The sequence below is a fragment of the Aquila chrysaetos genome, chromosome 10, assembly GCF_900496995.4.
Source record: "Aquila chrysaetos chrysaetos chromosome 10, bAquChr1.4, whole genome shotgun sequence".
NCBI lineage: Eukaryota > Metazoa > Chordata > Aves > Accipitriformes > Accipitridae > Aquila > Aquila chrysaetos.
Genome location: NC_044013.1, coordinates 40,247,115 through 40,271,832, shown reverse-complemented (window position 1 = coordinate 40,271,832; position 24,718 = coordinate 40,247,115). Strand labels below are relative to the sequence as shown.

Here is a 24,718-nt window from a genome sequence, read left to right as displayed (position 1 = left end):
AGGCCCCCGTGTACCAAACTTAAAAATCAGTACAGGCAACTCCCTCTGAAATTACAAGTATCAACACCTATGACTGGATCCAAATCATACGCTAGGTTTGTTTTTTTTTTTTATTTAAATACCACTACAGCATAAAAAAATTACACTTAGAACAGAGAGGGGGGGGAATACATACATTTAGATTATTTACATACTTTACATCAAGATGACAAAAATATACTTGGTAGCCAGATGGTGTTATCAGATGGTTACAGCAGGCTGGTAGTCCTGGAAAGCAAACCCAAGTGTGTTTGGCAATTCAGTATTATTCCCAAATCACTGTCCAACACGGGCAGGAGACAAGCTATGCAAGATTTTCCCAAGGCCACACTAAAGAATCAGACCATTCATTTCTGGAATATAAACTGTCTTTAACTGAAAAATATTTTAACTTACTTAAGGACCCTGGACGCTGTCATTTAGGAAAAGAGTAAGTGCTGGATTGACAAGTTTAGCAAATCAAGTGTCTCGAAGTACTACAGTCACTTCTGGCACAACAGCCAAACCTTAATTTTCTTTCTCTGACACAAAAGCGTGTCCTGCCTCACGTAAGAGCTTGTGCAACCTTCAAGAAACTCCCAAATATTGCATCACACACACCCTTCTGCAATGTCACAGAACACATCTGTCGAGGCTAAATCCTGGAGCTTTTGTATATGAAAGAACAACCAACTTCATGCATGAAGCACAAAAGATTCAGCCTTCTTGTCCACCGAGCTGCACGTAACCACTTTGGTACGGCTGAAATCTGTCATTCCTTTCATTATAGGGAAATTTAGCTTCTATCACAGTCACCCTCAACACTAATTTATCTTTTTTAATCTTATCCTGATGAGAACTTAAGATACCTTTGCACTTATTTCTTGAAATCTTTCTCATCTCTTTTAAATCAAGTGATGTTAAAAAATACTAAACCATCTGAGCTGCATTAAAAATACATAAGCTTTAAAAATCACATTTATACAGCTCATTTTACAGTAGTACTTTTTTTTTAAAGAAACTTTTAGACCAGTTTCAAACTTTTAATGAAGGCTGGCTGATCCTTTAAATGAAGTTCCTGATCTCATGAACTGAAACTTAGACCAATGGTTTGAAACACAAATAAAAAAAAGTTAAAGCATTTTCTTAGTGCTCAATGTGATGATGCAAGTTACTTACACCACTTTTTCAAGTCTTCCTTGGAGTATTTTATTTCATCTTGCTCTGCAAGGCTCTGGACAGTAGTTCATCTAACTTAAGCAAAACGCTTCAATCTCAAATTTTTCTTACCCATCATTTTGCTGTTTGCTCAACAAATTAAGTATTCACTTTCCGGAGTGTTATAAAACCCTTTCGGGTGTGTTGCTGTATCACTTCAGAAACCAAGCAAGCCTGAAAAATCACACTTGGTTTCACTGGAAATTGTCTACTGACCCCATCAGCCTCCAAAGTGTTCACTGGAAGCAACACAAGCCTCTTTAAAGAATTCTTTTCTTTTCAGCCATAACTGAATCGAATGAATGAAAAATACGAACTTCTTGTGCTCCAGTTCCTCAATGCACTTTCACAGCTTTCTCCAAATTTAAGCACCATAGACTGTGGGACTAGCTACAGTACAACTTCATTTGCGTTCTTTCTAAACTCCACTTACGCTCATGTTAATTATTTCAATGATAGTATTTTCAACACACTGGCATAACCGGACGTCAGGGTCCATGCTTGCAATGTCCCTTGAAAAGCTTTTGTTAGATGAATCTTTACAAAGTCCTGACACTTCGAGTGGTTTCTCCTTTAATTGCTGGAGACCTAGAAAATTAAGTAAAAGAAGCAAAGCACATCTAAATAAATAATTTTTTAAAAATTGTTAATTACACCCATAACACAAACATGTATGGTATGAAACTGCAAATCTGAGCTATTACTGTTTCATGCACCAGGCTTAATTCCACAGGTTATTTCTAGAGAGGCTACCACACTTCTTTTTCATTTACCTATGTCGGACTCCTTTGGGGTTTTTTATATTCCCTCTTACTTCCTTTAACATAAATATTTTAGCATAGATAGCATCAGGGAACCTTGTATCACATGAACAGAGCATTTGACTTTAGACAAAAAAAGACACAAAAACATGCTCAAGATCAACTGATAAACAGTTAATCCGTGTTCACACCATCACTATACGTTTATCCAACCATGCTATGTCATGTGTAAGGCTTCAGGTAGCTCATTTGACTTTGCATTTCCAACAGATTAGGAAGATTTATATAGCCATTACACCTCAGCTGAGGGGTTGAAATGCCCTTGTGTCCTCGAAAGCCAATGGCCTTTGCTCATGTCTTTCATCCTTAGACTACAATGGCAAATTCTACGCACAACACGTGCAGGCAGGGATACGTCTTGAAATGACACAAGCAGGGAAATAAAATGGAAGGCAATACAAAGTTGAATACAAGGGGTACTTTCAGCCCCTTTAGCCTCTAAACTCCTCCAGTCCAGTAAAGCCACCTATCCCTATTCCTTCTATATTTACAAGACAACAGTAGTAAATTTCATACTGCATTCCAACTATGCTCAAACTTTTGAAACATTAACATAATTTTCTCCCTGAGACCATGACATTACTTTTGAAATACAAGGTACTTTACTTACGTGTAATAATTGGGTCGAAGTCTCTTGTCTGTGTAGCGACATCAGAGGCACAAACTTGTCCTATTTGTATCAGCAGAGACATAATATCCTCGTACAAAGGAGGAAAGGCTTGACAGAATGACACCAAACAAGGCAGGGTCGGCATAAAAAAAGCATAGCGCTTTGACTGGGTTAAAACTATCAAGGAAAAGGAAATGGTTAAGTAAGAGAAATTATTATAAAAATCCAGTCAAGAATTATTCTTACTTTTACAATCGTAATTAACACAGTGGCATTTAGACAAACTGCATTCAACCAAGACAAATAATTCTAATTTACACAACAATGTATTTAGGGGTTGCCAGAGCACTTACCTGTGAGTAGGGTTCCCATCACATTGATAGCTAAACGAGCCACACTGAGAGATTTAGGTAGTGCATACTGGATACACAAAAATGAAAGTAACTGGATGGCAAATATCTGTTAAGTAGGTGAAAGGCAAAAGAGAAATAAGCAATAAAGTTACAGATTGCTTTGCACTTCCTATCCAAAGCTCTTCACATAATTTATGAGTTAACAAATATTCTCTATTTTACCAATGAGGAAATTAAAGCTAGAGAAACCTTAATAATACCTATTCTGAATTTTTTCTGCTAACGTTAAGAAAAAAACCCACACATATTTAACATTAATCGAAGTACCAGTGTCCCCCACAGACACAATGTTCTGACATTAACAATGAGCAACAAAGCAACACACAATTTACAACATAACCCTTGTAAAAGCTGTTTAAGGTCCGATGTGTTAGAGTTTTAACTTTAGTTGAGTGTCCTTTCATCAGCAGTAACTTAATAGTTGAGAAGGGATACATAAGAGAAACTATGAAGTTAGCTGGATATAGAAAACAGAGGAATCCTTAGCCCAACAAACTCCAGTTACCTACAACTAGCCAAATATGTCATCTCCCCTTGTCACAGTATACTAAATCAGGGTCTACATATTGCTTTAGAGAGTAATAATAAACAACTATTTTCCATTGTTTTTCACAATCATCATGAGAAGACCTTCAAAAATATTGGTGAAACATTTCAAAATCAAATTCTTGACTCCCCCTTTCCTGAGCTTGTAGTGAGAAAAAACTACCACTCTTCAGATTCAAATAGCATAACTTTGAGAAAAGCCACACGTCATTCTAGCAGGCTTTGTTCCTGCAGTTAGACCAGGGAACAAACTGGTAAGACAACTGGCAAAGGAGAAATTTAAACTGACTTAGAAATTACACCTATCATCTTGTCCCAAGCTTGCTTCAAGAAACAGTAGTAGTATTCCCTGAAAAAAGACTTAGCAGTCAAACTTGAATGAATGTTTCATTCAATGAATACAATTCTGATCTTAAGGCTGCTTCATATGTTCTACAGAATATCTTTGCAAAACAGGTTTTCAGAATTTAAATCTTCATAGAAGTTCCTGTAGCTATAAAGTGTCAGATGAAAACTAAGTAGGCAAAACTTTTGCCAACTGATTTATACTCAATGTAAAGAATGAATGAAAGTCATTATTGAAAAGTGCTTTCATTCATGTTCTTGAAGGTAATATTGAAATTCATGAGTATTTCCTGAATAAGTGTACAGAGGTATGTTAGAGGAGTTGTCACAATCCCTGATTTGAAGGGGATTTAAAGTCTGGGCCTTTAATTTAAGGTAAAAGTGCGACAGATATTACCTTAATATCTCAGGCAAGTTAGAACAGGACTTTTTTAGTGATCCTTTTATTTTCTCCCCTTAACCAATAATTCATCAGGGTTAACTACTTACACTCATTCTCCAGCTAGATGACTGTACACTACCTGTTTTTCAAGTTCAGGCTGGGCAATGAGCTCCGGTATGAAATCCAGACAGATATGCATCGATGGAATCCCCGCCACTGTCAGCGCCAGAAGTTCACATGGATAACCCTGTGTGATTAAGAAAACAGACGTGTCAATGCGTCAAATATGTTTTACAAATTCTGCTTCAATTAAGATTTTAAATCAGATCTGCGTTAATGCTTGTTTCAAAACTAATATACTTGTAAATCTCTTTTGTTCAGAATTATAAGCAACAGGCCTGTACTCCAAGGCAACAAGAGGCAGGCTGGGTGACAAACCCAGGGTCTGAATCAGTTCTTTATCCTCAATACTCAATGTATTATTTGCACAGAAACTCTCCCTCCACTCTCCAAACTAAACCAAGCTGCAGTGACCCTTTCCTTCTGTGTCTTTCCCCTGTGTTCCAAACTTCACCATAGGCCCCGACTTGCTTATTTCACAACTGCACCATTAAGACTTTTTCAGTCACTTAATCAGTTCCAGGTCAAGGCAAATTAACTCCTTTTAAAGAGACTGCCATCTGGCAATGAGCAATTTAACACACACTAAAACCGCACTTATATTAAAGAATTTGCTAATCTTTCCCCCTTCTTTTTTTGAAGGCGTACAGCTGCTTTGGCAGGGGCAACCTTTCTCCTTCCACTCTAAAGAGAGAAACTGTGCCCTAACAAAAAAGAAACATACGATGTTTACATTTGAAGCCAAATTACAGTTTTGAATAATGGGCATACTAATTTAAAAACACGATGAGAAAAAAAGTAACCCACAAAAGATGCGGAACAAGTAATTATAAGATGATTAGGCCAGTTTTCCTTGGCCTAGAATGGAAAAACTATTTTGGTATAAAAAGGGGCAGAGGCACAAACAAAGCATGTGTTTAATGATGAGGAACAGGCATAGTTTAGGTGCTCCCTTCTCGGCTACAAGACAGAGTCCAAGCACTGAAATATGGAGGAAATGTAGGTACTACAAATTTGGTGAGAAGGGAGGCAGAAAAGTGGGCCATTATAATTTCTGAGGAACACAACAACAGCATTCAACATCCTTTGACCACTTCGTTTGGCCCTTTCTTAACCAGAGAAACCATGAAAGAACTAAAATAGTGCAAAGCAGACCTGGAAATGAACTAGTTTGACTATGTTGGGATCAGCTATATACATCTGATGCAGCAGACAGCAGATCAGACACTGGACCTCTCGAAGATTACACAGCAAGCTATCTTCTTCTTCTAGTTCAGGACTCTTAGGGCCTGTGGTACTATGAACACTCTTTAGCAAACTGTGGGTATTACTGCTCTGGGCTTTCTCTTCTTCTGTAGGTAAGCAGATCTCTAGAAGAATCTGCACAGCAGCACTGTCCTGTGAAGAAAATAAGCAACAGAACATGCATAAAAAAACCTGATGAAATCAAATATGAAGTAAGGACAATTTAAGAAATGGAAGACTGTCAGGTGGCTAGAATTTCTAGGTAGAGATTATTTTTATAGAGAATAAAAACAACTCAGTTCAAGAATCACAAATCCTGTAGAGCATTAAGGAAAACCCAACGCTTTGTCTGAATCAAGACTCAAAGAAAAAAAGTTTAAATCCAACAGATAATCATAAATCATAGATCAAAAGAGTAAATTCAACGGAACCTCGTTTTGTTTCAAAATAAAATATCCAATGGTCCCTTAAAGCATCCAGATCAGACACAATATGTACATGGCCAGGTAATTCACAGCATTCAGGTGAGACTACCCTACTCATTCAAAAATAAAACTTCCTATTAACTCAAAAATCATCTGCTAATAGGGACTATATATGTGACATTCTTCCATACAGAGGCAAGAAGAGACTGTGAAACGGGATTACTCAAGAATTCCCATAATGTCAAGCTAAGTAAGTGAACCACTCTTCAGCTTCTTCAAACTTTACAATGCTGGCTGCTTCTCTTAAATAACATAGTTCAAATGATCATGCATAGGTCTGTCACATTTATTCATGTTTTACTGCTCCAAATTCTAAGTACAGAAAGAGCCTCTGGATAACACAAGCAACAAAACAAAAAAGGTTAGTAAGCAGAACTTTACTGTTCTAACTAACAAAAAAGAATACCATCAAAGCAGTTAACCAACACAATGCTTCAGACTAGAAAACAGAAAACCAAAAATATTTAACAATCTGAATACAGAGGCAGTTTTCTTTTTCACAGTAACAGAAGTCAGTAAAAAAAAGAAGTGAAAAGGTCTCCTTTTCTAATTTCCTGTTTCTGTATTTCTGTTTTATGATTGTCTTTCCTCACATCATTTAATATCCATTTCTTCCCCCTTACCTGAGCAGCAAGCAATGCATTTTTTAATTCTTCCCTTGTAACTTCTGGGGCCTCTGGACCCATTGCATTGTTTTGGGATGGCCTAATGTCCTGTTCTGCTGTTTCTTTTAGGTGAGAATTGAGGTAAGCTTTTGAGGGGCAAGAAGATATCCGTTCAACATGTGCAAAGTTATATCCATCAGAGGAGGACTCCTGATATGGGAACACATGATAAAATAAAGGCATTTCAGTAGGCAGAACAATAAGACAGTAATAATATGAACAAACTAAAAGCACTCAAAGGCTTATTGGGTTGTAGTCTGGTTTATACTAAAGGTCATTTCCCTAACACAGCAAAACACTAAAGGTCACAATCCCTTCTACATGAGTGTATGCGTACATAACACAAAAACAAGGAACTGTTGAAGAGACTTATTTCTGATGAACGAAGGAAACCCAAAAAGTGTTGGCTGTATGTGAAGTAAGGGAAAATATTTATCTGAATGATGGGGAAAAATAAGGCAGACAAGCTCTGATCTGCTTCCACAACACCAAGATGGTAGTTTTCAAATCACATTGCATTATAAATCTCCCTAACAGTTTTAGAAATGTAGGATTTTCCATTTGCATCCAGAGCTGAAGGGACATACATTTAAATATTTCACCTACGGGTTGGGGATTAAAGATGTCATCAACAGAAACTTGAAGTCTAGCAGAGTTGTAGCAACTCAAATGAAAACTGGATTCATGGCTCAATTGCTAAAAGGCAAGGGGGGACAGATGCATACAAAAAAGAACACGAAGAACAAATCAAGTTGACTATTAGCCATTTATTATGAACAAAAGGATAATAAAAAAGGGGAAAAATAAACCACAACCGACAGAAAACATGAAAAAGAATACACAAGGAATAAAGCTAGGGGTTAAAGTACATTTAAAATTATTAACTGTATCTTTTTAGAATAACGGATGCAATTTTCTTCATTACTGTGAAAAAGCAAAGTTATAATTTACAAATTCTGACTTATTGTTTCCACCATTTCATAGTCTCCTTAAAAGCTGGTCCATTGCTATCGATTATGATCATTTTCACTACTTAAATTCTCAGCTTACTCTTCTGCATCAGAGCCATAAAGCAGCATTACACATCCTCCTCTATCATCACTGACATCTAGAGGAACTAATTTCTAAGTACTACTAAAAGACTTTCTTGGGAAATTAAGCAAATCTACCTTTGTCATATCCATCAAGCACCCACTGGCAGAAGCTGTTACCCAAAAAGATGGAATACCTACCGGCCCACAAGGGATGGCAAAAGACAGTGTGCAGCAGAAGGATGTTACAGCTACAACCTCAACCACCACCACCACCATGTGGCAGCAGCCATTTTAAGCATGCTGCAAGGTCTATTTAGAACAAATTCACACTCACAAATCTAAAATGGATGACCTATGTATAAATCCCAAAGTTCCCAAAATAGAACCGAGTGTAAGGTTGTCCAACAAGACACTCAGCTGGACAGGATGGCATGCTGAATCAGCATGCACAGCTCGCTCAGTCCTCAGACCAACAAGCTTAATACAAAAAAGATGGAACTTACAAGCTCATATGATTAGTTTGAAAATATGTTTTGAAGTACTGAAAGCTTTTAGAAGTTTTCTGTGAGACACCTTTATGTTTAGCATTCACTAAGTATCAATGTAAGTACCACAGAACATAAAAAGCTAAAGGAGGGAGATGCTTACCTATGAACTCTCTGATCGCATCTTAGAACAATCAAAGGATCAATCATCAGATCATTCTGAGTGTATTTCTGCTGTCGGACTATTTTTACTGAAGGCTGCAGAGCGTTAACAGTCATCACCCACAACCTAAAATGAGATGATTTTTATGATTTTTTAATAGATAATCCGTATGAGAAAAGGGAGCACATAAGCACCTGGACACTCACTTATCTCAGTGAGCTGTATTTTTCTGGGCCTACCAAGGAGCAAAAACCCCATTCTTCATTTGCAGCCCTTGAAGTTAACTTACATTCACTGGAATTACAGCAACCAAACTTTTCACTGCAATTGAGCATGCACTTCCTCAGAAAAGGCATGTTCTTACCAGAGCGAGTTCATGTTTCATCAGTAATTCATCATAAACAATGTATGTTATAAAACTGTACTTCTATATTTTAAGCAAACTGATGACTTCCTTTCCCCTGAGAACAAGAAGTACCGTCCTTTCAAATGCAAAGGTTACAAATTTCAACAAAGCAAAAAGAAATGCAACTCCAACACATTCTGTTCAGTCACAACCTCCAATTTCCCAGACAACGGCATTGTGTCATTATTTTTGAAACAGAAAGTGGCGTTCCATCTATCTGCAACAACAAACTAAACAGTATTTCGAGCCTACCTTCTTGGCATCACAGTGTTAAGAACCATCCAAAGTTTATTGACAGTCTGAAGAATCCTCCGAGGGACGCCAGCATTCAGCAAGCGATTCATATTTGATGTCAATACTTCTGCATATGGGATCAATTCACCAGCTGAGAGAAGTGTCAAATGTTCTAAGATCTGCATCAGCTGGGTATGATTTCCAGGCAGCATAGAAAATGCTAAAAAATAAAGACAATGGGATCTTGGTAAAACTAGACTTCTAACATTTTTTTCTAACTTGGCAGCAGAACATTTTCATTATACAAATGTAGTATGATCAAATGAACTAAATGGCTACACACTTCCAAATCCACTATATTCCAACCAATTTGGAAAGAACACTGCTTACTTCAAATGAAGTTATTTACCTTCCTGGAGCTGTTTGGGAGAGTGATTCTTCGCAATGTTTGTAAGAAGCATCCTCCTCAATAAGACATCGGTGCCTGTAATCTGCTCCTCACAGATCCAGTCTTCCACAATGCAGAGGTGTGGATAGTTAGTTGCAAGAAGGCGTAACAGTGCAGAATGCAAGCCTTTACGGGTATTAAGAAAGTATATATCTTAGATTTGAGTAGCTACATCTTTCACCTGAACATATTTGCATCTATCATTTCAACAACAGACCTTAACTGAATCACTGTCAAGAAGGACAGTGAGCTTGCATGTTTATAGCCTGATATTCTAATTCCAACAGAAAGGAAAAGTTACCTTTTGGAAAGGTGGGAGGAGCAGCAACTCTTAAACTCAGTCTGGAATAATAAAAAATTCTCAGGCAATTCCTACTCTAAAACCTACCCTACACAGGTAAGACCTACTCTAAAAAGAACTGCCTTCCTCAAACTTTCACTATTACTCTTCAAACATATCTGTAATCTCGTTAGTTAACTACTGACAGATTTTAAAAGAAAGAGAAAGGAAGGCACACTATGAAACAGACAATAGCCACAGAGCTGGAAACACGCTTAGCCTTCCTTCTTCACACACATTAGACATCCACACACAGATATACCTCCCAGTTCCTGCTGCAGTCCCTGTGCCTGCCGGATGAGGTACTTGATTGGAATCTGATCCATTAATGCTGAAGAGTAAGACTTGGGTTTTTTCTGCATGGCAGCTATAAAGGAACAGGACAAGATAACACATACAACAGTTACAGTTGGAAAAAATTATTTCCCCAAGTAAATCAATACAGAAAATGTAAAACACTTGTCTCTGTATTATCCAGGTAAACTAAAGAAAATCCTGAATAACACACCTCATTCCTGTTAAAGTATTAAATTAAGCTCTTCAGGAAACCATTTCTGTGAACATTTCCATTCCAAGATTTCCCTGGCATTCAGATTTGTTCACAAAATCCCCATACTATCTTTGACCAAGTCCAGCTGATTTTGAGACGATAGCTCAAATCTGCACTTTCTTTATTCAAGGTTTTTTATTCTTAACAAAAACAGTTATCAGTTGGTACATGGAATTCAAACTGTTGGCACACACAACACCCTGTAGTGAGGTAGAAGCTACAAACGCAGGAAGAACTGTAATTGATTTTATAGTATTTCAGTCTTTCTTGAATAGCATGAAGAAAATAGCAACAATGAATGCTGGAAGTTTTGCCCCCTAAAAACGGTAGTTGTAAATACTATGTTTTCACTGAAATCAAACTCTGTCAACAAACTACACAACATTCTTTTCGAACCAATTTAAAGTCTCAATTTCAAAGGTAAAAAGGGATCATTCAGCATTGCCAACCCAAAGAAATGTGTGCAGAAGTTTGATAACACATGAATAAACGGAGATCTGAAGTAATTAAGAAGTCTGTTAACTGTTGCTGTATTTATTAGAATAATAAACATTTATATGTCTTTTTATAATTTGTTGGTCACAAACATGTCTGGTAACTTTTTGGCCAGCTTGGACCTTTTTTAATCTGGAAAACAAGTTACTCAACTACAGAGTTTTAGCAGAAACTTTATCTCCTGAATTTCTACAGCAATGCTGTATTTATTACAAGAATCTAAACTTTTTATCCTGTGCTTCAATCTGACAGCAACATGAATTTTGGTTACTGTAAGAATTCCTCTCTTTGCATCTAATTTTCAGTTAATCTGTTTTCCACTGGTGCACTCACGTATACCTAGTATCTTTGTGTTTGCCAGAAGCGCTTCTTCGTACGACAGGACATAGTAGAGGACAAGCAATTGTGTTGTGATGCTGTATCGTTGAGTAAGACGAGTATTTTCTCCCTGTACATAAAACCACATACAAAGGTCATGTTGCATTCCTGATTCTTGAGAACAAAAATTTGGATTTACCTGCAAATATGAAGAAAGATAAGGCAATAAGCCTTCTACAAAAATATCAAGCCATATGAGGTTCAAGCTGAAAGTTGCAGGGAACTTTTTTTTTTCCTAATTTTTTTTTAAATGAGCTTCAAACATAAAAAGTATTTTTGATATCTTGGGACACTAATAAGGAGTAATCCCAGGATTCCAACGCAGGTCAATGCTTGCCACTCATTCTACACGTGTCCCAAGTGACCATTCTCATAATTCTACCAAAATGAAAACGCTTCTTTCAAAAACAGCTGCAGTGCTTCAGTTAAATAGTATTTTTAGCTAACAAGATCAAGTTGGTACAAAAATTATACAAATCCTACATAAGGACCCCCACTTCTCAATCCCTGAAGTGCTTTTCTTTGCATTTTTAACAGCATGAGTTGGTGAGTTCCCAAGGAAAAGGAAAAAATAGGGACAAATAGCAATCATCCTAAAAAGTTGAGTAGAACTAACAAGATTCACTTCAAAACACTTGACCATCACTGTAGTAGGAGGCAGTTTACTATACAGGCATTAAAGACAAAAAGTGAGGCAACTTACAGGATCTGCATCAAGCATATATACAAAATACTGAACTGCATGTTCATATTAAAGTACACGAAAGAGGCAAACAAACCATTTACCCCAGAGAGTCCTTGAAAAACATTCAGTATCTCCTGTTCTGTGACAGGCTGATTTGTGGCCTCTGGGTTGGATTTAGATGCAGGAGTAAGAATAGAGTTAATGTAGACATCAATAAGAGGAAGCAACTGAGGATGGAGTGGAGTGGTGGTTTCACAGAGCTGCCGATAGATCCAGTCCTAGAAAAAACCATGCCATTACATGTTCAGTTTCAAAGCTGGAGGGCGTTTTTTTTTTTGTCTGCAAGTACATCCCCTTTCAACTAGTTACAAAAAAATGTAACTGGCTTTAACTTTGGAAAGTGTAATACCAGTTCTGAGTTGGGTCTGGTCATAAACTGTGTATCCTGGACCCTGCTCTGTGCAGACCCACCAATGAAACTACTCCTGGCTGGAAATACCATTCTGACTACAATTTTATTAAGCGCAGACAGGGGGGAGAGAGATAACTTTATTATTTTTAACTTCACTAAGTTGTGGTCTCTGGATTACAGAGCTAAAACTGGGTATCCTAACTTAATACACAGTTCCTTCTTAAATCACATGGTAATAGGCTGTAAGATTCATCAAGAATTCTGTTCCTATAATTCAACCAAAAAACCAGCCTGCAAAACCTAGTCAGCATTCAAAATTATGAACAGAAATAAAATGAAGGCCATACCTTAATGGATACTTTGTGCTTGGTGAACGATCGACTTTTTAAAAGCTGGTAAATGCAGTGAATAGGTAAAAACCCAGTAATGTTGGCACTGAGATTGCCTGTAACAGGCACGCGAACTGCATGGGCTGTAACAACCTAAAGGAAAGTTATAATTAACAAGAAAAATACCGCAAATATTCAACTTACCACAATGTATAAGCACAAGGTGTCAAAGTCGCACAGCTACATTCTTTCTGACATTTACTTATTTTTGGTTGTTTGAAAGCTGAAGAACGCTTTTGTGTAGTTTAATACAGTATGTGTAAAACTGTAGCACACATACTACATTTGTGAACGATTTCCTGCTACTGCAACAAATGTCATAGTGGACAATTTTTCTCCTTTGCTTCCCCATTATTTAAAAAAGCCAATTGTTCAAAAAGCATAATCAGGTCAGAGTACAAAAAGAAAGAGCCAAGGCTCTTCAGCACCAGCAGGGCTTGGATTCTTCATGTAGGTCAAACTGAAGCGATTACAGAAGAAAGAAAAAAAGAAAGAAACAAAGAAAGAAAAAGAAAAAGACCTAGGCTTAAAATACCTGTTCAGTGAAAATCTCCTGTGTGAAGATTGTCTTCATTCTGCTGAGTGAGCTGGGTTTAATAACAATCTGAAACAAAGAACTGTAATTTTAAGTTCTAGCTTTCTTATTAAAAAGTACTGCAAATTTAACTTATAAACTGTTAACTTTAAACCTTTTTAAACTTGTCTTCATTGGGATACCAGGAAAACATTCACACCTATACTTCAAATGTAAACCAAAATTATTTTCAACTGTCACAAGTTCATCACTCCACGTCTTCCTTATCCTAAAAACTACCTACCTAGCTTTTACATTTGATGAAACACTGTTTGACGATAGTAAATTGAAGGCAAGTCTCGCTTGGTAATTTTCACAAATTAATTATTACATATATAGGTATTTCTTGAAACTATTTAAAATAGCTGTTTGCACCTCAGTTTGGACACTGCTTCAATTAGTCTTCTAAAAAAGTTCCTTTCTTGCAAGTAATGATTTCAACAAGTCAGCATTTTCTGAAGATACTTCTATCATAACATTCCTCTGTATCAAGAGGTATGCATAGTTTAAAGTTTTTCTAGAGGAACTGATTTAGTTACCCATTTTTTTTACTTTGCACTTGCTTTAAGTATATTAGCAAAACCAAAGTTCTTTATATCAAAACTAAAGTAAATACAAGAGTATAAATACACAGTAAAAAGTTAATTTTAACAGAAAAATGTATGCGCTAGAAACAGTTTAGGATTTACCTTCATTCCCAGTGTGGAGCAGACCAAATCAATGATAGCACTGAGCTGATTACTATGGAAATACATGGCTACCAAGAGAAGCATCTCTCCAAAAGAAGCAGACACTCCAGAAATGCTAATGATAACAAAGAGGAAGAGTTAATTTCCAAAAGGACGTAAGTAAATGTGAGATTACTGCTATCACTAAATGCAAAAGAAGCTTGCTCTCACCTTTCAAAGTAAGCTTCTTCCTTTATCATCCAACTAAGCCACATTACCATGAGTTGCTCCTGTTCCGGGGTGCTGCACAAAAAAAAAAAAAAAAAAAAAAAAAAAAAAAAAAAAAAAAAAAAAATCCATAAAAGATCCTTTTCCCAGGAACTACCCCTAGTTTTACTAAAATTACTAGCAGAAAAGCCAGTATTTAAGGAATCTTACACCAGAAGACTTTTTGTCACTTTCACTTTAGCATCAAGCAGCTGATAAGCACTGATATTTAGCACAACCTTCAGTCCAATTGTCAGACAATTTCCTGTCTTGAATGCAGAGAGCAGAAAGCTACATCCATTAAATACCTATATTGCTACTCTTTTGAACAGGGTCTCTGAAGAATTTAGCCATAAACTTGTTCAATGGAAAACTGAACTAGTAAGGCCTACTTTAGCCTTCAAAAACCATGCCAAACTAAGCTAATGCCAATGCTCTCCTCTCAAAAGATTTGCTATAAACAAGAGGCAGAGCAGAGTGGAATATCAATTTGCTCACCATAGTGTGAGACAAATCCCTTCAACCAACATATGGAGATTTGTACAAAGAACTGGGAGAGAAAAGCTGTGCAGCTCTGGGGAGGTCATTGCCTTAACAGTGCTGAAAGAGTAACATCTTTACAAAGCTCCTCCTTTATTGAGAGGTACCTGACGAGTGTGGAGAAGGCCAGAAGCATACAAAAGGAAAGAGATACAAAACGAACACCAGCTGGAGTCGCAGGAGGCCGGCTGGTCATCAGCTGCAGTAGCTGCTCAGCTTCTTCGTCAGTTGGCCTGAATAGGACAGAAAAAGAACAAAACCCACACTGCTGAATTAAAAGGGAAGAGATTTCCAATCTCATCACAATGGTTAAAGATTAAATTTTCTCTGTTACTTAATCTGTTTATCAAGTTGCCATCGATAAATGAGCATCAAGATTAACTGGCAATTATCTTTGAACTTAAAGACATAAAAATCTCTGCAAAGAGATAATAACAGTGAGAAAACTTCCTCATGATATAATCTTGCCTATTGGTACAAAATACCTAAATTAAAACTAACAATGCATGAAGATGCTCATTAGCACTCTCTAAAAAGTAAAAGCAGAGGAATAGAAATTCTAAATTCACGTAGTCTATGTTGCTAGAGTTTTCAGCTGCTTTCTCTTCTACACACTGCTCCAACCACATAGGCCTAGACTTCTTTTAACAAGCCAGTAGAACTGACTTAGCAGCATTAACGAGAGCACCACGTTTCTTGCATGATTTCAGATTAAAAAAAAATCAGCAAAGCTGATAAATGGATCTTCAGCATTAGAATGAAAAGAACTTTTCTGTTGAGAATACTACTGGAAAATAAAAACCATACATGTCTCCACAGACCCTACCATTACCTAATATTTGTTCTCTGCACTATAAAGAAACTTCCATCAACTGGCAACTCCAGCCCTCAGCACGTGAGAAGGGCCACCCCTAGTACTAAAATTGGCGAGTCCTGCCAAGACTGTTTCAAGGACACAATGGCATTAAGAGACAGCTCACGTTAAAAGTGCCCAAAGTTCTCAACCTCTGTTTAAATGGACAGACAGTGAATAAAAAACACAGAGCATTAAAACATTCATTACTTCAGCCCAGCGATTCCCATCAAAGCGCAATAGAGACGTAACAATGCGCTGGCTTTCACGACGTGCTCTTCCTTCAGTCCTGAATACACAGACACGTTTGGCTCCATATCAACATCTGCTTCTTCAACAATGTGTGTGCTGCGAACCGTGGGAAGGATTCCCATGAGCTCCAAGAGCAGCTGCCTCCTCATTTGCCAAAGCACAGAACTGATATTATCTCTTTTTCTCTGTGTAAGAGGTTAAAAGATGAGAACAACAATGTAAAATTCATCCCATCAAACAATGTATTACCTAAGAGCTTCCATAATGATGAAGTCAAGGAAAAAAAAAAAAGAAGGGGGTGGGGAGAGGAATTTTTTTTAAATACAAGTTTCATTACCAGGGCAATAGGCAACACGTGATCCTATTACAACAGCTCATTACATCAAAACACAAGCTTTAACTAATTCAACTCACTAAGCAAGTCAAGATGCAACTTCCTACTGTGAACACTGAGGATGAACATATTTATCAGGGAAACATTATGAGCTTACAATTCCCTGATTTCCATGCCTAAAAATCTCTCAGAGGAACAACCAAATAGCTGCCTTCAGGGACACTATTTATAGACCTGATGGTCCAACAGGAGGAGGTTGCTTTGTAACGGATGCTCCAAGACATGCAACACAATTTGTATGCATTCAGACAACTATAGGTGCCCACATCCAGAAGAGTTACAGCAAGCTGTAAGATTTTCATACCTGTTGGCCATTTCGGATAAAAGTTCCAAACCAAGTTCGAACCTTTGCATTTGTTCCAAGTAGCAAACCACTCACAAAACACACCAGGTCACTCACTCCATCATCTGGAGATTCATTTTTTGTGTGATCCAAGGTCAAAGCCACACCAAGACCTGGTAGATGACACTCTTCCACCTAGATAAAATGCTCAGGCTCAATCATCTTCGTTGTTTTTAAAGCTCCAATAAGCATTATAATTATGATTCTTGTGACAGACTAATGACAGACTTACCACCATGCCTCGGACCCTTAGAGCTTGGGAAGGGTTCATTTTACACAGGTGGCGAAGTGCTTCTGTTCTCCGGCGGCCTCCAACGCTTTCTTCATCCTGCCGTTCACCATTCTTAATCAAACCTCTACAGACTAAATACCCAACAGGAGGTGTAAGAAAATCTGGCCTTTCCAACAGAAAGCCACATAAACGTAAACAGACAAAGCCAAGGCATTTTGCTCAGCTCACTAGATTTATTAGCTAGGCTGCACAAACCTTGCCCGGGCAAGGACTCATGATCTACGCTATATAAGCAGAACAAGAAAATGGTCTTTCTCCTCAGAGAAATTACACGGTCATTACACAACATCCAGTTACTACTCATACTCTATCTAATGTAACCTGTGCATCTGGCAGCCCTGGAAACTGAAATCTTACTGCGAGGTACGGGATGCTAAACAGGCACCGTCAATACAAATTTTTCACCTCGCAATATGGCTTATTCAAAGGGACATGAACTATTAGCAAGGCTAGACCAGGTTCGTAGTCCCAGTCGTTCACTGCCCGAGTCAGCCTTTATAACGGTAACCTACAGATGAAAAGCTGCAACACACACACACAATAAGTCTACAAGTAGACTGCAAAAAAGGGGAATCAACCTGATGAGAACAGGAGCCCATCAGCATCTCTAGGTATAAATGCATTCAAATTATATTTCATAAGCCAAACACTCTCCCATTCAAATATTTATGACACACAGTTTAGCCCAGAATTAACTACATTGCTAGAAATCATTTTGAACCTTTAGAAAAACTAAGCTGGACAAGAAACTGTAACTCACCCTCATTAAAGCTATCAGGAACATTGGCCACCAGAAGGCAGAGGAACCAGGCTCCATTTTTAACGTGCAACAGAGCTTCAGCCACATCAACTATCGGCAACAGTGATGGGAGCTCTGGATAAAAAGAGGGTTTAAAAAGTCACAGTGTTTCGCTGTGAAACCAGTAAAACCTTGCTTTTAAGTTGCGTTGAAATAACATGCTCAAATCAATGAATGGAAAAATCAATCTATGATCTGTATTTCTCTTTCAAAGAGCTAGACAGCCTTGGTTAACCTTAAATCAGTCACAGGGGCTCCAAAAGTTATTTTGTTACATTTGTAAGAGGTTAGAAAAACACTATAAATACAGAATACTACACCTGCTTGCAAAATGCAGAGAACATCTGCTGCCTCTTCCAGATAAACAGGACTCTCGAAGAGCTCTGAAGATTTGAGAAAAAACTCACCGTTTGATTCTGACACCTACAAGACATTATTCATCATCACTGAACAGGTTTTATGAAGCAATTTGTCTAATCATTCTTTCGTGGCTTTCAATTCAGCAGATTGAATACATTAAAAATTGTCAAAAATGTACAGCTATAAACACAGAACAGGCAAGGAGAGTGTTTAGAGTAAGAAATATTTACTAGCGGAAATAGTTCGATACAGCTGGTATCATTGCTTCTTTCCAGAAAAAAGAGAAATAGCTTACTGACAATTCTAAAAACTCTGTAAGTTTACAGAAGGAAAATAAAATGCTGGGGGGCGGGCAGGAGCGTGGGGTAAGAGAAATACGGTGGCTAATATCATACTGCAATAGGAGTAAAGTAGTGGATGGAGAAAAGTCATAATTTTGTTTTCAAATATGATTTCTGCACTGATACATCATAAAATCACATTATGTTTGAGGACAGCCAGCATATTACAGAATATATAAAATCCACGTCACGTTAGAAAAGATCACCCTCATGTTGTGAGGAAGAAAGCCTTCCTCGGGGAAGCTGGTTCATAAGAAGTTTAATCACAAGCCACTGTTCAATCAGACTGAGACCTTAAGTCTTCGTGAAGCAGGTAAGAATTGGAGAAGAGTACTCACAAACAGTAGCACCAGAAACAGAACCAGAGAGCGTATTGACCCATCCAGAGTGCGTTTTCACTGACATAAAATTTGCAAGCATCCAGATACGGAGAACTTTACCTTATTCATAATTGCCAATAATTCGCTAAGTACGAGACGAAGCCGACGAGGTGAATCGCTGTGTTCAAATTCCAGCGTCAGCCCATGCTGAAGCTGTGACACCAAGATGCTTTCTCCGCTACCTCCTCCTAGCTTGTGCCTAACAGACGATTAAAAGCAACAACTATTAAATGTTTCCGCAAACACGGACATTTTATCAGTTAACGGAAAACGGCAATCCCGTAGGGATTTCTTCTATCCGGCCAACGACCGTAAAAGACTGTTGTAACTGTAGTACGTCGCGAAATCTAATTCAGTGGATTATCAAGGTTTCAAGGGCCCGCTATTCCCCGGTAGCACGGACAACGACAGCCGACAAAGTGCACCCGCCTGGTCTGTCTCTTCGCCTCACAAAGGCGTCCCAGCCGCCTTCCTCCCCGCTCGCAGACCGGGCAGCTCCCCCAGCCACCGGGGAGGAAAAGATGCCCGAGACGGACGCTGAAACCCCGCTCCCTGCCCGTTGCTCCGCCAAAACTCGGGGTTTTCCTAAGAGACTACCAAGGGACGGGAACGGGAACGGGAACGGCGGGGTCAGCCCGGCACTCCGAGAGCAGCAACAAACAAAACAGCCCGAAAAGCCCCGCGGCGGCTTCCCCCACAGAAAACGCCCTTCTCCGCCTTACCGCAGCTGCTGCTCTTTGCTGGCGTCCTGCTCCAGGGCGTGGAAGTCCACGGACAGCAAGGCCACGATGGAGTTGACGGCCTCCACGCCTGAGAGGAGCCGCAGGATGAGCTTCTTGTCCTGCGCCCAGCTCTGGCTCTGGTCGGCGGGGGCGCAGAGGGCCATGCGCACCAGGCAGGGCAGCAGCAGCCGCAGCTCGGGGTCGCTCAGCGCGGCCAGGCGCACCACGTCCACCTTCTGCATCGCCTCGAAGGCGTAAGGGCTGACGAACTGGAGGCCGGAGCATTCCGCCATGGCGGCCCCGGCTCTCCCCCCCCCCGCCACCGACCGTCGCCGTCCTCTTCCGGCGCGGGCCGAGCGCGTCACGGCGGGAAGTGAGGTCATCGCCGCGCGGCGCGGCCGGCGGGAAAGGCTGAGAGGAGCCGGCAGGCCGCAGCCCCGCCCCCGCCGTAAATAAGGAGACACCACAATCAAGGCTTCATGAATAATTTATTCCATTTGAAATTTTTTTAAAAAGTATAAACCTTTTTCATTTCCTCAATCACAATTTGTACAACTCAGTGTTTATGGCATTCGGCAGCAATAGTGTTTGTTCCTTAATCGCTTTTTTTTCCCTCCTTTTTTTTTTTTTTTTTTTTTTTTTTTTTTTTTTTTGTCATGATAAATACGACGACTTGGCCCATGGCGTGTGGCGGCTGTGTGAGAAGGTCGAACAGCTCCCTCGGAGTGAGCCAGCCGTGCCGGGAGGGGCGGGGAAGGTGACATGTCCAGCGACGAGGCCGCAGGCTGCGTGTGTGTCGTCCCGACCCAAGCACTCGGCCAGGTCCTCACGTCCAGTTGACTCGGAAAAACCTAAAGCTAGATTAGTAACGTCCTGAAAAAGTGACCCTGAGGATTGTGGTAGGTCCCAAATCCAGTTTTACTGTAAATTAAGCTTTACTCCACTGAAAATAAAAAAGTACACCCACAAACAGTAATTAAAAAAAAAAAAAAACAAACAACCAAAAACCAAAAAACTTTTAAGTATGAAGCATAGTCCTGGGTCCTTTACTAAAAACAAAACCAAAACCTTCCCAGCTGGAGGTTGTCGAGATAGTAATGTCATACAATGTCACCTAGTTAACGAATTCTCAAAAGAAACCCAGATCAAACCATTGTTTATGCAGCATTACTATCAAAACAGACTGATATGCTGTGCCATACTGTTGTGCAGCAAATTATATGGTGCAATAGCATTTTTTAAGACATTTTACTCCTATTTTTGAAAGCTTTAAAATAATGCAACATAATATTTTGATATTACAGTATTAACAAATAGTGCTTGATTAAAGACATCTGCAAGTCTTCATAGCAACACATGAAGTTAAAATTACCATCAGAGGTAAATATAGAAATACAATAATCTGCGCCATAACTGACAGCTAAGTAAGAACATAGCTGAGGATTTAAATATAAATTCATTTAGTTATTTCAGGAAACATTAGAAAGATCTAAGTGTTACAGCTACTTGAAAGTGTAAGGGTTGTTTGCAAGTACAACTGGTGGCCTGCTGATCTAGCAACAGGGTTTTCAGAAATCTGATTCCAACAGTAGCAAGTCAAAGGTGACTAAATGGCTTAAATACAGCAGTGGCTATGTTAAAATACGTATTTTTAATCGGAATGGAAGGATCTCAGATTCTTCTTTCATTGGATACTCAAGAGGAGGTAAACCTCCACAGCTACTAAACAGAGTATTTTCTGCCAGGAAGAGTATTTTCTTTCAAGACCATTTTGAAAAGCTATAGCTGAAATTTTCAAATATTTAAGCTTGTACTTGCTAAAGAACCCAAGGTACTGGATTGTGACAATTTCATTTATAAACCACCTATTATGTGCACTTAAAATAGTTAAATGAAAGTAGCTAACAAGAAAGTATGCCCAATGTAGTAGTTGGCTCCATGGTGCTGGCAAGTTTGATATGTACGTTGCCGGCTGTGACTATCGCTCCAGAAATGGCCTTCCTAATCTTTTCTAGTGGTTACAATATTATAATTTACTTTAACTGCATTTGGGGAGGCAGTGGGAAACTGGCAGCTTTCACAGTTGGAGAGTTTCACAGGGAAGGCTGTGGTCCAGGTAACAGAATACAGTTACACCAACATTCAGGCAGCCGATTCACTTACCTTTATAGCATACAAGTCAGATTTAACACAAAGAAAGCCACACCAAAACCCAGCCCCTGGAACTTGGCTAGCTGAGCCAGGGTTAAAAATGACCACTTAGCAAAAAAGCTTTTAAAAAAAAAAAAAAAAAAGAAAGAAAAGATAGGACATATGCTTTGAAAATTCCAGTTTTAGGAGCACTTTTCCACTTCAAAAAAATCTCAGCCAAATGAGAAAAAACCTTCCATAAGACAATAATGTGCTGTTTAATCTGCAGTGCATTACCGTTATCAAGACAAAGTAATGGGCAGACCCAGTTTTTAACTCTATTTATCAAAATATGCTAACTTCTGATTGCACTTATGTTATTTTGAAGAAATGACTGAAAATTTTCATCACCAATTGTACAGCTTCTTTATACAAAACCAAAAAAGTTGCTAATATTGTATATACATGATTCAAGGAGACTTTCTATATGAAAAATTATCTCAGGCAGGTATTTTGCATTTACAAGACATGATTTTCATTAACACAGTAAGTTTTGTAAATGCAAGCGAATTCTTCCTTGTAGAGGATTAAGAGCGGGTGCACAAATGGATCTTAAAACTTGCTCCTTTAAAGGTTTAAAACAGTGAGACGGACAGTATTAAGACCCAGGACATGGGTTATCACAACAGGCTCACGTGAGCACTGCAGGAGTTAAGTTTTTAATCTGGCAGTCAGATGAGGAACCCAGAAAAAAGCATATACAGTTGCTCTTCAGCACCCCTAGGGGCTATTTTAGAGCATCATCAGACATTTGGCATGTGCTAGGATAAAGGAAGGAAACTACTAAGAAAAAATGGTGACTGTAGATAGAGGGAGACGATTACGAAAGCCTTGTGATTTGTCAGTCCCTTCCTTAGGGAGGGCTAAGCCTCCTTGGCACATGCCCCAGCCAGAGCCTGAAAAAGGGATACGGGGAAGGCCATACACTGATACTTGGGACCTTCACCACAGTGCCAAAAATACATGAAAAAGGAAAATGTTCAGGGTTTCGTGCTGTTTTTTTACTAGTGGAATAAAATCTGAATACCAGAATTCACTGAGAATCTATATACACCACATTTTAGTTAAACACACACCAATCTTAAAGTCAAGATTGACTATTTTTGCATTTGTAAAATGGCTAGAGCTGGGCTAAATTTCAGCCTTACAGGAGACTTTGGATAAGATCAGAGTTTTCTGTGTGTTCCGCCTCAGATTCACGTTTTATCGCAAATGTGGAAGAAAATAATGCAGTCACCACAGTGCCAAGAATATCTAGGTAAACAACAATGCACAATAGATATTCTTGTAGTATTAAAACTTGTATACTGGAAATAGATCTGAGAATCTAGCCACAGCCCTGAACCATAACACAAACTTCAGTTGAAGAGTTTATTCATTTTATTCTCACTACAAGTTAAACCACCTACAATATCACTTATATATTGCCATTGTTACTCTGTAAAGGTGTGATATAAAATGCTGTAAGACCCGGTACCTTTTCAATTTATATAAACACAGTGAACTTCATTACTGTACATGTACTCTGCAACTACAGCTTAGCTGTAAATCCCCCACACACAATGGTATGGACATTAACCCCTCTATCCCCATTAAACTGTACATCAAGACAATACAAATTTACTGTCCCCACCCACCCCTTACAAAAAAATAATACTCTAAAAGCAACCTACTGCAACTTTTAATTAAGACGATTACATATATTTTAGACCAATTGCTTTAAAGCAAGAAGGCAGTATAAACCTTCTAGGAAAATTTTTATAAAAGAGGTTAAGAAATATAAGACAATTTATACATTTAAAAACTTACAATAAATAAGAGATGCAGGCATTTTTGAATACTAGATACTATAATCCAATACAAGAACATCTTGATGTTCTGAAGCCATAGGTTGAAACTTATTGTTCCTCATGTTTCTTCTCATCTCCATGCTTTTAATATTCATTAACCATGACCGGGTACTATGGCTCATTACTCTTCACAAATACTGTGGCTGGGGAAAAATGGTTAATTTTGCTACTAAAAATGTTATGATACACTTTCTGATCATCATTCTAAAGCGTCCCCCATAGTCAATGACTCAAAGACAGTAGGGCGATAGGTGCCCCTCTCACAAGTCAAAACAATATTTGCTGGAAGTAACAAGATTCATACCCCATCACAAACAACTTGCACTGAGAAGAATTATAACTTAGTCCTGCAGTGAAATATCCCTTTTCCTCATTTTTGTCTTGCAAAATTCAGGTGAAGATCACAGCATATTCATGATAAAGTTATACAACTGATTCAGCACCACAAAATGAATTGGGAGACATGACCGTCTGTCCTGGGTTGCAGGATCACAGGTTAGCCAGGAGAGTGCATTGTACTGTTCCAGAACAAACCTGAAAAGCAAACAAGCTTCCATCAAGCCAACAGATTTTCTCACCAGTATTTTACAGTCCTAATTTACTATAATCCAGTTTCTTTGGCATTAAAAACATAAATAGGTTTGCCAACATTCTGAAATAACAGGCCTCCAGAATTATTACTAGCAGTTCAAAGCTAAACTTTTTCAGAGGAAAACTGTCATTTTAATTGGCTATGCTTAAGTCATGTGAAGAGGTTCACATATTAAAAAACAAAACAAAACAAACAAACAAAAAAACCCAAACACACCACGAAGAAAAAAAAAATCTGACTTTTTGTCAACAAGTATCCTATGTTTACATGAGTCTAGACTCTTGTACTTCAGCATTTCCACAATACTGCTGTGCAAGATTCGGGCTTAACTGCAACTATCTTCCACTGCTTTATGCACCATCTTCTGTGTTACACCTCAAACTCCCTTCTGGCTTGACGAATTCATTGTCTTTC

At 38.6% G+C, this 24,718-nt stretch overlaps 2 protein-coding genes across 2 annotated transcripts in view; both read right to left on the bottom strand.

Moving 5' to 3' along the window:
* Positions 1-72: 72 nt before the first annotated feature.
* INTS2 (integrator complex subunit 2) lies at positions 73-20,028 on the bottom strand. The gene is given in 25 exon segments (XM_030027188.2): positions 73-1,824; positions 2,668-2,844; positions 3,021-3,126; positions 4,493-4,600; positions 5,629-5,871; positions 6,827-6,961; positions 6,964-7,018; positions 8,551-8,676; positions 9,209-9,410; positions 9,600-9,764; positions 10,241-10,345; positions 11,363-11,471; positions 12,188-12,364; positions 12,846-12,980; positions 13,423-13,491; positions 14,151-14,265; positions 14,361-14,432; positions 15,044-15,169; positions 16,000-16,226; positions 16,740-16,913; positions 17,011-17,141; positions 17,831-17,944; positions 18,190-18,292; positions 19,011-19,149; positions 19,673-20,028. Coding segments are annotated over 25 exon segments (3,576 nt in total). The 5' UTR covers positions 19,966-20,028; the 3' UTR covers positions 73-1,654.
* A 115-nt stretch (positions 20,029-20,143) lies between these two features.
* The window catches only part of MED13 (mediator complex subunit 13), a 60,043-nt gene continuing 55,468 nt past the window's right edge, over positions 20,144-24,718 (bottom strand). Inside the window, exon 30 of the mRNA XM_030027187.2 lies at positions 20,144-24,246. Within this exon, the coding sequence (XP_029883047.1) occupies positions 24,114-24,246 (133 nt within the window). The 3' untranslated portion in view covers positions 20,144-24,113. The remainder of the gene's footprint in view (positions 24,247-24,718) is intronic.